The 12,979-nt window shown below is 48.0% G+C and overlaps 1 protein-coding gene across 2 annotated transcripts in view; it reads left to right on the top strand.

Moving 5' to 3' along the window:
- The window catches only part of CEP128 (centrosomal protein 128), a 382,053-nt gene that overhangs the window by 37,246 nt on the left and 331,828 nt on the right, over positions 1-12,979 (top strand). For both annotated transcript variants that reach the window (XM_090033819.1, XM_090033818.1), the window contains exons 6-7: positions 6,156-6,247; positions 7,237-7,309. In XM_090033819.1, the coding sequence (XP_089889945.1) occupies positions 6,156-6,247; positions 7,237-7,309 (165 nt within the window). The remainder of the gene's footprint in view (positions 1-6,155; positions 6,248-7,236; positions 7,310-12,979) is intronic.

Here is a 12,979-nt window from a genome sequence, read left to right as displayed (position 1 = left end):
CTCCCTGGGGTCATGGTCCCTGAGGGCCTGACCGACTAGCCTCTTGAGCTTGTCAAAGTCAGCTTTTCTGAAGTCAAGGACTTCTGTGTTGCTGACCAACTTGCCAGCTTTACGGCGGATGGTGAAGGTGATCAGCTCGTGGTCGCTGTCACCCAGGTTCCCATCGATCACTAGGTCGCTGATTAGGTCGTCCCCCGTAGCCAGTACCAGGTCGAGCAGCGCTTTGCCTCTCATTGGCCCATAGACTTCTTGAGTCAGGTAGAGGTCATCCACGCATGAGAGAAAGCTTTGCGACCGCTCCGATTTTGCTGAGTGATCTTCCCACGGGATGTCCGGGTAATTGAAGTCACCCATGACAACCAAGGTCCTGGAGCAAGCGGCCTCAGTCAGTTCCCGGGCGAACTCCTGGTCAAGCTCAGGACTTTGAGTGGCAGGTCTGTAGTAGACTCCCACCGTTGTGTCCCCTGTGCTGTATTCCCCATGAATTTTTACCCAGAGGGTCTCTAGCTGTCCATGCCGGTCGCCAACATCAGCTTGCAGGGACATGTAGCTTTCCTTCACATAGAGAGCTACACCCTGCCCCTTCTGTCAACACGATCCCTCCTGTACAGGGTATAACCCTCTATACCCGTGGTCCAGTCATGGGTGGAGTCCCACCAGGTCTCCATTATCCCAATGACGTCATAATTCTTTGAGCAGGAGGACATGCTCCTCCTGCTTGTTGCCCAGGCTGCTTGGCATTAGTGTACAGGCAGGCAAGTTTGCCCTTGGGGGCTCTTGCCTTGCCCACAGATTGTGCCAGGGCTGGGGCAGGGGTGGGCTCCCTTAAGTGCCTTGGTCTGCTGGCTTTGCAAGGGTCACTCAGCGGGCCAGCAGTGGCAGTAGTCCCCCCATCCCCCAGCGGGCTTAGTTTAAAGTCCGGTAGAGCAGGTCAGCCAGCCTGGCTGAGAAGAGCCTCATCCCCAGCGGGGAGAGGTGGAGGCCATCTCTTCCCAGCATCTCGCTGCCTCCCTCGCCAAAGAGCGGGCTGTGGTCATGGAAGCCAAAGCCTTCCTGATGACACCATCTCCGCAGTCTTTGGTTCACTGCGTGGATCCTCCTCTTCCTCCTCAGCCCATAGCCCGAGACTGGGAGGATCGACGAAAACACTACCTGAGCTCCCAGACCCCTAAGCCCCACTCCCAAATCCCTGTAGCACCTCATGACCTGGCTGGCGGTGCTCCGAGCCGTGTCATTGGTGCCCACGTGAATAAGGAGCATGGGGTAGTGGTCTGTGGGCCGGAGGAGCTCTTGGATCCTCTCCGCGATGTCTGGGATGCGGGCCCCCGGGAAACAGCAGACTTCCCGGGCTAAGGGGTTGGGGTGGCAGATTGTCCTCTCAGTGCCCTGCAGGATGGAGTCTCCCACAACAAACACCTTTCGTTTAGACTTGGGGAGAGCGGGGCCAGTAGCTGTGGTTGAGCCTGGGTTGCCTGTGGGAGCTGGCAACTGCGTGGGCTCTGCTGGGGCTGCAAGAGGTGCGAACCTGTTGCTAAGCTCCGGCGGGGCAGCGGCCTTGGTGCGGCGGGCCTTGGGGCCCTTGACCACCTTGGTCCATGCCCCTGACTGGGCAGAGCGGGAGGTCCCAGAGTCCTCCTTAGTCCTGGAGGGAGACGGTGCTCTACCCTGCGGCTCCCCGGGGAGAAGGGCCTGGCAGTAGGAGTCTATCTCCTGCTCGCAGTCCCTGATGGCACGCAGGTTCTGGACTGTGGCCTGGAGCTCCTCCACCTGGCGCGCCAGAGACCCCAGTAGGGAGCAGACCCCGCAAGGGGAGGTGGCCATGCTCCCGGGCCCCAGAGCCTGAAAAAGGGACAGGCAGCCCCCGCAGCCTGTCTGCGTGGAGCCCGGAACCTGAATAATTCTCCATTTGTGGTCAGTGACTATGGCTGTAAAATAAATTTGGGGTAGAAGGTCACTTTCCACAGCTAGAAACTTGTTTTTTCCCCTGCTCCCCAAAATGAGAATCCCATTTATTCCTATTCCTTGTTTATCTTGCCCAAAGCTGATAGGAATCTTCCAATGAAACAATTATTCATCAGAAGATGCAGCAGGGCTGGGGGTTCAGAGGGCTGAGGTTTGGGAGTGAGGGGCCCCAGCAAGGGCAGGCGGGGCAGAAGGGGGTGCTGTGGTCTGGAGTAAGGGGCACCAGCAGGACTGGGGGGAGTAGGAAGCTGTGGGTTTGGAGTGAGGGGCAACAGCAGGGATGGGAGGCTACGGATTGGGAGTGAGGGGCACTAGCAAGGCTGGGAGGGTAGGGGGTTGTGGGTCGGGAGTGAGGAGCACTGATAGGGCCAGGGGCTCGTGGGTCAGGAGTGAGGGGCAATGGGCAGGGGCAGGGTACTGGCATATCAAGACTGCTAAGCAGCAGAAAGCAGTGTGGGGTGGGGGGACAGCTGTAGCTGGACCTGTCCTGGTGAGTGAAGGGGCAGGGAGAGCTCTGATTTTTCTGTCATAAGAAAACCAAAATCAAGTGCCAAAATATCGAGGTATTTGAAATTTATTTTATTATAATGATTGAAGAACTGGTAGGTTTCAAAATTGCTTTTAAATTGTAAGTTTATCAATAAAACATTGTTTTCAACTGATACTTATATATAGTAACAGTTAATTTTAATTGCATAAAATGTGGATTTTGGGAAGTTTAATTAGAGAATCTGGGATTTTTATCAGAGAATTTTGGATTTTTAAACAGAGAAAGCCAGGATCCCTGCTGATACAAATTGGATAGAACTTGGTTCTCCCACATTGGATGTCAGTGACTGAAACCACTCTCGCGTCTGTCTCTTTCATTTTGGGTTTCATGACAAACTGAAAAATTATTCCTTTTTCCTTTTCAAGAATATTTCTGAAATATCAAATCTCACAGTATAGATGAAACATTTCCCATTCAGCCTTAACCTTGCCGAGTCTTCCAAGACTATATGCTTGTAAAGTCTGTAGTAGAACACTTGTGTGGTATTTTTTCTGTCCTTTAGGAACTTCCTGTTCCACCATATGGCTCTATACTGCTTCACTTACTCAGATGGAAGAATAGTTATTGTAGAATGGTAATATAAATATTTCTGAAAATGTGATTTTGCTCCTGTCTTTGCCTGTGCAGATTGACTGATTTGATTTGCACTGGGTAGAACAGTAACAGATTGTCCTGGAAAGAAGTGACTAAAATCCGCAGGCTCTGAAGCACTACAGCAAGCCAAGGTTTAGGAACTTGTTGCTGCTATTTTCATTACATTGGGTTATGCAGAGTAGGTGATGTGGATACTTGGAGCTAATTATTAGAGCATTATACCAGCATGTGCCTAATTCAGTCCTCAGCAATTAGAAGACATTGTTTCATATGCAGTTGTGGCCATTTAGGACCCTCAAGCTAGGAAGTGTTTGAGAATTTAGGCTCTAGACCTGTTACATTTGTCATGTTATATGCACTGTTTTGACATGACAGCAAACAAGCATTCATACCTTCATGCCATTTGCCGTGCTAAAAAAGGGCTGATCCTTCACAAAAATGGTGGATCCTTCACTGAAAAGGTGATGTTTCAGGCAGCAACTTCTTTGTTGCAGGAAAATTTTCCATGGCAAATTTGTGTGCACGAGTCTCTCTTATCCTCACAATATCCCACAGTGTTCTGTTCTCCCTTCCTTCCCGGTAGTAATGGTGATGGTGTTGCAGCGGTGGCAGAGCTTGATGGGGTGCTAAGATAGCCTGATTGGCCCTTTCCTCCATGGGTGGCTTGCAGGTGGCCTCATGTGTTGTGATGTTGGAAAGAGCTGGTCAGTTGAGCCTGTCAGTGAGTCTCTTGCTTACTGACTGGCTCCCTTGCGGGTGAGAATAATTAAGAAACAACCTCCTATTGACCCCTGGGTGGAGGACATGCCTTTGTGGTGACTGGGCTCCTCTACACATGCAGGTAAAGGCACAATGGGATAATGAGGGAGCCACAATCGTGCCTCCACTATACAATGATTGATCCACACATGCATGGCAGAGGTGTGGTTGTGGGATTGTGAATCAGATGCAATCACACCTTGTTGCTGGTGCTAGGGGAGCCTGATCCTAGGCTCCCCCTGCACTAGCAAGAAGCAGGTTCCTGTGGCTGGGAGCCATCTCAACAGATGGGGCTCCTAGTCATGGGGGTGCATGGGGCCCCCTGCAGCTGGGAGCTTCCAGGATACAGGGTGCACATGACCCCTCCCCCCCCAGCTGGAAGTTGTGGTCAGCTGAGGGGCTCCCAGCCATATAGAGGTCCCTGGCCACACATTCAATTAATGGCATGATAGGAAGCAGATACAAAGTTATTGCACATATTTTGGGGAATAACTTTTTAGCTTATTCCTCTTTTTATCATGTCATTAATTGACTGAATGTGTGGCTAAGTGACCACTTAGGGCAGGCTTGTCCGACATACGGCTTGCGGGCCACCATGTGGCCTGCCAAGCCATTTTCTGTGGCCTGTGGTGCTGCGACGGGAACCCCTTGTCCCTCCCCCAGCCCCTCAGCAGCTTCCTAAGGGCTGCTGAAGGGCTGAGGAAGAGACAAGTTTCCCACGCACTGCGTCAGCTTGACATTGCCGATACAGTGCAGCGCCTCCCCTCCCCCCTCATTTTCACCGTGTCCCTTCCTCGCCCCACCCCTCCCTTCCTCATTTGCATGCCAACTCCTCCCCTCCCACATTGCAGGGTTTCCATTCCTAGCCCTGCCCCTCCCATCCTCATTCGCATGCTGGCCCCACCCTGCACTGGTTCCTGCCGGCCGTGTGGGCTGGAGCAGGTCGTAGTGCGGCAGGTGGGTGCAGGGGGCAAGGATGCTGGCATGGAGGGCTGCTGTGGCTGGACCCACGGGAGATGCTGCTGCTGCTGCTGCTGCTGTGGCTGTCGGGGCAGGAAGCCGGCGCTGCTCCTGCCTCCCCACATCCCCGCGTGCCTGCAGACATCGCGCTGGGGGTGGTGAGTTGTGGGCCTCGGGACCCCTGCCACTTGGGCTCGGCCTTGGGCTGCCCCAGAGGAGTGGAAGCAGGGGGGTGTCTCTGCACATACTGCACCCCCCTGTAGAGTCCCCACATGTCCCCCTGGCTGCTGAGCTCAGGTGCGCAGGTGTGGCAGGGAGCATGGCAGGATCAGGCGGCACCCCTTGACCCCTGTGCCCCCAGGCTGCGGTCGAACTGGACAGATCGCGCAAGCGCCCTCTCCTGCCAGCCCACTGGGTGATAAAAAGTTCATGATCCAGCCCACATTCAAAAAGGTTGGACACCCCTGACTTAGGGTATGATTAACTGGTTGGAATCATAGAAAATTAGGATTGGCAGGGATCTTAATCATGCCTTAAGTGTAACATTTCATAGATTTCATAGACATTAGGGCTGGAAGGGACCTTGGGAGATCATCGAGTCCAGCCCCCTGCCCAAAGGGCAGGAAGTCAGCTGGGGTCATAGGATCCCAGCAAGATAAGCATCCAATTTACTCTTGAAGGTGATCAATGTAGGCGCTTGAACCACCTCCGCTGGCAGACTGTTCCAGACCTTGGGGGCTCGGACAGTAAAGAAATTCTTCCTTATGTCCAGCCTGAAACGGTCTTGCAGGAGTTTGTGACCATTCGACCTCGTCATCCCATGGGGTGCTCTGGTGAACAGATGTTCCCCCAGATCCTGGTGGTCACCCCTGATAAACTTGTAGGTGGCCATCAGATCACCCCTGAGCCTGTGCTTTTCCAGGCTAAAGAGTCCCATGGCTCTCAGCCTGTCATCATAAGATCTGTTTTCCTGACCTCTGATCATGCGCGTGGCTCTCCTCTGGACTCTCTCAAGCTTCTCCACATCCTTTTTGAATTGTGGAGCCCAAAACTGGATGCAGTACTCCAGCTGCAGCCTCACATGTAGATTGGGCCTTTGTTTCACTCCAGCCTGGGGGCTATGCCCGTGTGCACCGTCCATATCAGTCTATTCTTGTAGCACTATAAACTTTAGAGTGCTACAGAAATAACATATCTAAGGCCTTAATCGTCTTTATTCTACATGTTTTGTTTAGATAAGTAAAAAGTTTAAGATCTTTCCACTTGAAATGATACAATAGAATGACATGTTAAACTTTTCAGCTTAATTGGTGTGCTCTTATATTTGCAGCTGCACTGCTTGCACCAGTCCCTTCGAGACCTCACCAGTGAACAGGTTCGCCTCGGAGATGATATCAGCAGGGAGCTTTCAAGGAGAAATCGGTATAAACAGTGATGAGACAGAAATAAAAATGCTCTCTTCTATATTTATATGCAGTTCTTTAACTTTTTTTTTTGCTGGTACCATGGTTAGTAATGAAACAAAAAATGTAAACAGTTTGTATAAAAGTTTGGATAATATGCATCCTATGAATTTTAAATTTGGAGGAGAGATTCTCTTCCATAAGCTGTTTAAGCTACATAATCTCTGCGTAGAGTTTTTAAGACTAAAAATAAAATCCTTCTGAAAGATAGCATTTTTCTGATGGTGAGAGCAGAACGGGCAGGGATAATTATCTTCTACTCAGCTGCTGATACACAGCTAGATCAGGAGTCTCTTGAGGCTAAGTTTGCTCATCCTTGGGGCTTTCTTCAGAGCTCACTGCTATAGTAGCTGAGAAGAACAAATGCATTTGATAGGTCACTTTGTTTAGTGCGTCTCCATTTCTTATTCTGTGAAATGGGCATAATGCCTCTTTTGCAAAGGTAATTTAGTTTTTATAACTTGTGGTGAGATCAATAAAGACTAAATATTAATTATATCTTATTTCTATCACATGATTTTTTGAAATTTCAGGTATAGGATTTCCTTATTACACACTGAATGTTGCTATGTGTTCTTAATTTCAGTCCTGAATCAGAACTACTGTTAACCTGAGCAGCGAGTTGAGTTCTGGATTCCACTGCTTCTTGTTTTTATCCATTTTAGTTAGTTTAGTTTTACATAAGCTTAACCAGTGGCCAGTTTCACAACCTAGTTTCTTATTATCTGCCTGCAGAGCATAGATATACTTTTATGTGGATTTAGCCTTGTTTTTGACCTCAAGTTGTTCTAGCTAGGGTTTTGTAGACAGAAAGAATCTACATCTGACTGCCATCTCAACAGTCAAAATATCAAACAGAAACAAATTGCTTATTAAAATAGTGATGCTTGATTTTAATCTAACACCCACAGTATTAACTTCAGTTTTTTGCCTATGTTTCTTTCTAAGGACTGATGCAGAAACTAAAAAGACTTTGGCAGAGTTGTCTGAAAAAATCGTTGAATCCCAAAGGCAGGAAACGGTGCGTATGACTGTATTGCAAAGATCAGCTTATGACAAGTGATCGTGGGAGGGAGGAGAGCAATTTGACATGTCTTGCCAGTCAACTTGTTAATGCATACCCAAAACAGTGGAAGTTTAGATCAGTTTATATCGCTGATTTCCCTGTATAGGGAAAAATTGACTTGCTTTTTGCTTTGGATCCTTGTTCATTGAAATAAGAATTCAAGATGAGACTTTCTCATGACAGGGCAGTGCCTATTATTGATAGTTATTTGAGGAATAGTTTATGCTCATTTAAAGTATGGCGCATTCCAGGCACCTCTCCATAAATTTTATGAAAGTAGCTGCATCCCACAACACCAGTGCTGTGGCCAGGTGAAACTGCCCTGCATGCCACATTCCAGGAGGTGAGAGAGCCAGAGTGGGTGTTCATGTCTGCATTAGGTTTATCTGACAAGCCTGTATTGAAAATTATGGAAGGGTGCCTTGAATCAAAAAAAGCTGAGGACCACTGAACTAGACTCATGTAAGTATACAGAGGTATATCTGAGAAACCTAATGGAGGCAAGAGTTCGCCCTCCTGCTGGAAACAGAAATGCATGGGGCCAGAAATAGTATTAATGATGTCGTACGTTTGAAAGGGTCTTGCAGCTCCCTAGTTGAGAAACCACTGCTTTAGCTTAATTGTTAATTACAGGGTACATCTCACAAAATATGACTTTTGTTTATTATTTTCTTCTCGTCATTCAGGTTTCCTAGCCAATAGTGGAGAGAAACTACAGGCAGTCATGCACCAGTACAGACTAGGGACTGACTGGCTAGGCAGCAGCTCTGCAGAAGAGCTAAATACTACCGTGGTGTTTCAGGTGTTGCTTGATGCCCCAGGCTCAGTGGCCAAGTCTCTGAGATGATAGTGACAGTGACTTAGTCTTCTTGGCTGCAGGCAGGAGATGCTTTGTAAGATCCAAACAATGCAGGGGGGCAGTCAGGAGGGCCAAGGTGGAGAGGGAACTGGGGGCTTCCCGGATTAAGGACAAGAAGTCCTTTTTTAAATGCACAGCGGGTAAAAAGAAGGTTCCGGGTAATGTGGAGCCCCTGCAGGACACGTTAGGAAATTTGGTCGTCACACCAGATGACAAAGCCAACATATTTAACAATTTCTTTGCCTCCATTTTCTTAAGCAGGGACCGGAACAGTTACCCCCCCTCTGGGCCCCCTTTAGATCCAAGGGGAGGTGCACCTAGGCCAAGGGTTAGTGAGGAACTAGTTAGGAAACTTCTGGAGGGACTGGATGTGTTCAAATCAGCTGGTCCAGACTATCTCCACCCTAGAGTACTGAGGGAATTGGCTGAGGTCATTGCAGGACCCCTGGCACAGCTTTACGAGCACTCATGGTGCTCTGGTGTGGTACCAGAGGACTGGAAGAGGGCCAATGTGGTTCCCATCTTTAAAAAGGGGAGGAAGGAGGACCTGGGAAACTATAGGCCAGTTAGTCTTACCTCGATCCTGGGTAAGCTTTTTGAGAAAATGATTCTGGCGCATATCCATGAGGGGCCAGCAGGGGAGATTATGCTTAAGGGCAACCAACACGGATTCATTAGTGGCAGGTTCTGTCAGACCAACCTGGTGGCCTTCTATGACCAGGTCACCAAATCCTTAGATGCAGGGGTAGCAGTGGACATAGTATTCCTAGACTTTTGGAAGGCCTTCGACACTGTCTCTCACCCCGTTCTCATTAAGAAACTGGGGTGAGACACTCACACAGTCAATTGGGTCGCCAACTGGCTGGAGAGCCGCACCCAGATAGTGGTGGTTGATGGGTCATTTTCGACCTGGAGGGACGTGGGCAGTGGGGTTCCGCAGGGCTCGGTCCTCTGGCCCACACTGTTCAACATCTTCATCAGTGACTTGGGCAAGGGGGTAAAAAGCACCCTGTTCAAATTTGCTGATGACACTAAGAAGTGGGAGGATGTGGGCATGCTAGAAGGGTGGAATAGGCTGCAATTGGACCTAGACAGGTTACAGGGGTGGGCGGATGAGAATAGGATGGCATTCAACACCGACAAGTGCAAAGTGCTGCACCTGGGGAGGAAGAACCAGCACCATACCTACAGGTTGGGGAACTCCCTTCTCGTCAGTACAGAGGCAGAAAAGGATCTTGGAGTCATCATAGACTCCAAGATAAATGTGGGCCGGCAGTGTGGGGATGCAGTCAGGAAGGCCAACCGTACCTTGTCATGCATCCACAGATGCATCTCAAGCAGGTCCAAAGAGGTGATCCTCCCCCTCTGTGTGGCACTGGTCAGGCCGCAGCTGGAGTACTGCGTCCAGTTCTGGGCGCTGCACTTCAAGAGGGATGTGGTCAACATGGAGAGGGTCCAGAGGAGGGCCACTGATCAGGGGGCAGCTGGGCAGGCCCTTTGAGGAGAAGCTATGGGACCTGAACCTGTTCAGCCTCCACAAGAGAAGGCTGAGGGGGGATCTAGTGGCCTGGTACAAACTAGTCAGAGGGGACAAGCAGGCACTGTGGAAATCCCTGTTCCCCCGAGCACTACCAGGAGTGACCAGGAATAACGGTCACAAGCTGGCAGAGGGTAGTTTTAGGCTAGATATCAGGAGGCGCTACTTCACAGTCAGGGCAGCTAGGATCTGGAACCAACTTCCAAGGGAAGTGGTGCTGGCTCCTCCCCTGGGGGTATTTAAGACGAGGCTAGTTGTACACCTTGCTGGGGTCGTTTGACCCCAGTAATCTTTCCTGCCCTGGCAGGGGGTCGGACTAGATGATTTACTCAGGTCCCTTCCGACCCTAGAAACTATGAAATCATACCCTGTACTGTTTCAGAGAACTGACTTTAATAGTAACATTGAGATATTGCATTCTCTGAAACATACAGAAGTGACCTCCCATTCCCCAGGACTACATTTCAGGTCTAGACAGTGATGGGCATCATACAATAGTTGTATGTTCAATCTGTAACTCAAATGAATATCTATCTGAAGGGTATAGGATGCACATGACATGTAGTCTGACAGACCCCACCTTCATCCACTGAAAAAACTGCTTGAAATCTATGCATCTCTTCGCCCAAGACAGTAGGGACAAGTTGGCCTCTTTTTTCTAGGTAAATTCTGTCATAGATCTGGTTGCAATTGGAACAGGTATATCCAGTTCTGTTTTCTGTGTTTCATCTATTGAAGATTGGTTGTGGACACCGTTTCCCTTTGTGTGGGACACACTACACCAGTTCAAAGTGTGAAGGAAATGTTTGCCTTCTGATACACTTCAAGTCAGCATGCTAGAAATCCAAACCTTTTGACTGGCATGCAAGGCATTTATACCTTTTTAAGGCTGTTCAAGTGTGTATAGCCACTACATTATCAGGTATGGAGGGTCTTGATTGTTTTTCTTTGGCAAGAAGCTATGTGCCTGCATTATGTCACCCCAGTTTGGGGCCTTCAGCATGTCCTATACTGGCTGTAAAAACCTCACACTTTTGGTAATCCAGGCCATCTACAGTTAGGGTTGTTGAACAATAGATTTATGACATGAGAACAAAAAGCACTAGAGGTGCTGCTTTCAAGGGTCTTGGGACCTCATGAATGTTTTTCTGCTGCTTTTTGTTCTCTCTCAAATATTGAGAAAAGACCTGGCAAGACTGTGATCTGAAGTTTGGGCTGGGCAATGCTGTTGTGCAAAGCTTGTGAGACCAATTTTGATCATCTTGTCAAGTCTGCTTACCCACTGTATCAGAATTTTGCCACATTTTTAATCTGGAAGTGGAATTGCTGTAGATGACCACTTGCATGACTCCTAGAGAAGGAGGTACGTAGTGGTAGTCCTAGAATTCTTGCTCATGTGGAAACTGTCTATGTGGCAAATCTATCAATCTTAGTAGGTTCCATTTTCAGTTTGATTTGACACCTATGGAAGTGACAGTTTTGAATATATTGGACTATTTGCTTTATCTGAAGCTGTCCTGATTACCACTTAGAATCATAGAAAATTAGGGTTGGAAGCGACCCCAGGAGCTCATTTAGTCCAAACCCCTGCTCAAAGCAGGAACATCCTCAACTAGATCATCCCAGTCAAAGCTTTGTCTAGCCGGGGCTTAAAAACCTCCAAGGATGGAGATTCCACAGCATCTATGGGTAGCCTGTTTCAGTGTTTTACTACCCACCTTGTGAGAGTTTTTTCCTAATATTTAGCCTAAACTTCCCTTGCTTCAGCGTAAAATCATTGCTTCTTTTTCTGTCATCTGCTACCACCGAGAACAGTTTAGCTCTATCTTCTTTGGAACAACACGTCTTTTCTTTGTCAGACTAAATAAGCCCAGTTCCCTCAGCTTCTCCTCAGTAGGTATGTGCCCCAGCCCCCTAAACATTTTTTTGCCCTCCACTGGACTCTCCAATTTGTCAACATCCTTTCTGCAGCAGGGGGCCCAAAACTGGATACGGTACTCCAGATGTGGCCTCACCAGTGCTGAGTAGAGGGGAATAATCACTTCAGTCATTCTGCTGGCAACACGCCTACCAATGCAGCCCAGTACGCCGTTAGCCTTTTTGGAAGCAGGGGCACACTGTTGGCTCATATTCAGCTTATTGTCCACTGTAATCCCCCTGGTCCTTTTCTGCAGAGCTGTTGCTCAGCTAGTTAGTCCCCAGCCTGTACTGGTGCATGGGATTGTTTCATCCTAAGTGCAGGACTCTGTATTTGTCTTTATTGAACCTCATGAGATTTGTTTTGGTTCAATCCTCCAATTTATTGAGGACACTCTCAATTCTAGCCTCACTTCCCCCTAACTTGGTGAAAGGGGGTTTAATTTTAATTCGGGTTAATTTGATTTGAATTTAATTTTAATTCAGCTTTATTTGGCCATTAACTTAGTACATTTTTCTTTTGAGAGAGGACCACAGGTTACAGTCACCTTTGGTGACTAGAATCATGAATGAAGTGGCCCATGTTTTTAAGAGGATCGGGATTCCTTCCCTTGCTTGGGATCTAATTACAGTGTTGGAAGGATTAATGTGTGACTTCCATTTGGGCCCAGGCTAATCTTTTCCTTTTATCACCCTTCCATCAAAATGGCCTACTTGGTGGCCTTCATACTGGCCGGGAGGGAAAGGGTAAATTCAGATGTAGGGCAGAGGTTCCCAAACTTTTTTTTATTGCATACCGGCTTCCAGATTTACCAGCTGCCTGTGTACCTCTACCAGCCTATGTTTTATATTTTAAGCCTTTAAATGCCAATTATTATTATAATGAAAATTAAATTTGCCATTACACAATTTCTCTTGAGTACCCCCTAGAGATGCCTTGCATACCTGCAGGGGTACGTATACCACAGTTTGAGAACCCCTGGTGTAGCCCTTTCTATACTCTTTCATAAGGCCAGGGTTAAACAGTACTCATCCTAAGTACTTGCTTAAGATTGTTTTGAAATATGATGATAATCAGTATTAGTTTTTTCATCTCTTGGTTGTTTTTTGTGTGCCTCATTCTTCATTGGCCGTAGCAAAAGTTCTTACTTTGGTCATTAGGGTTTTTTTTCCTCAACAGAACTAATTTGATTACAACATTACTGAGACTATTTGAGGCATTTGCAAAACAAATGAGAGGAAAAGCATAACTTTGCCGAACTTGTATAGTTAGTTTAGATAGGTACATGCATACCTGTTTTTGTTTTTGTAA

The sequence above is a fragment of the Crocodylus siamensis genome, chromosome 2 (assembly GCF_052110815.1).
Source record: "Crocodylus siamensis isolate JL-2025a chromosome 2, ASM5211081v1, whole genome shotgun sequence".
Lineage (NCBI taxonomy): Eukaryota > Metazoa > Chordata > Crocodylia > Crocodylidae > Crocodylus > Crocodylus siamensis.
Note: the sequence above shows the minus strand (reverse complement) of the source record. Positions and strands in the feature narration are given on the sequence as shown.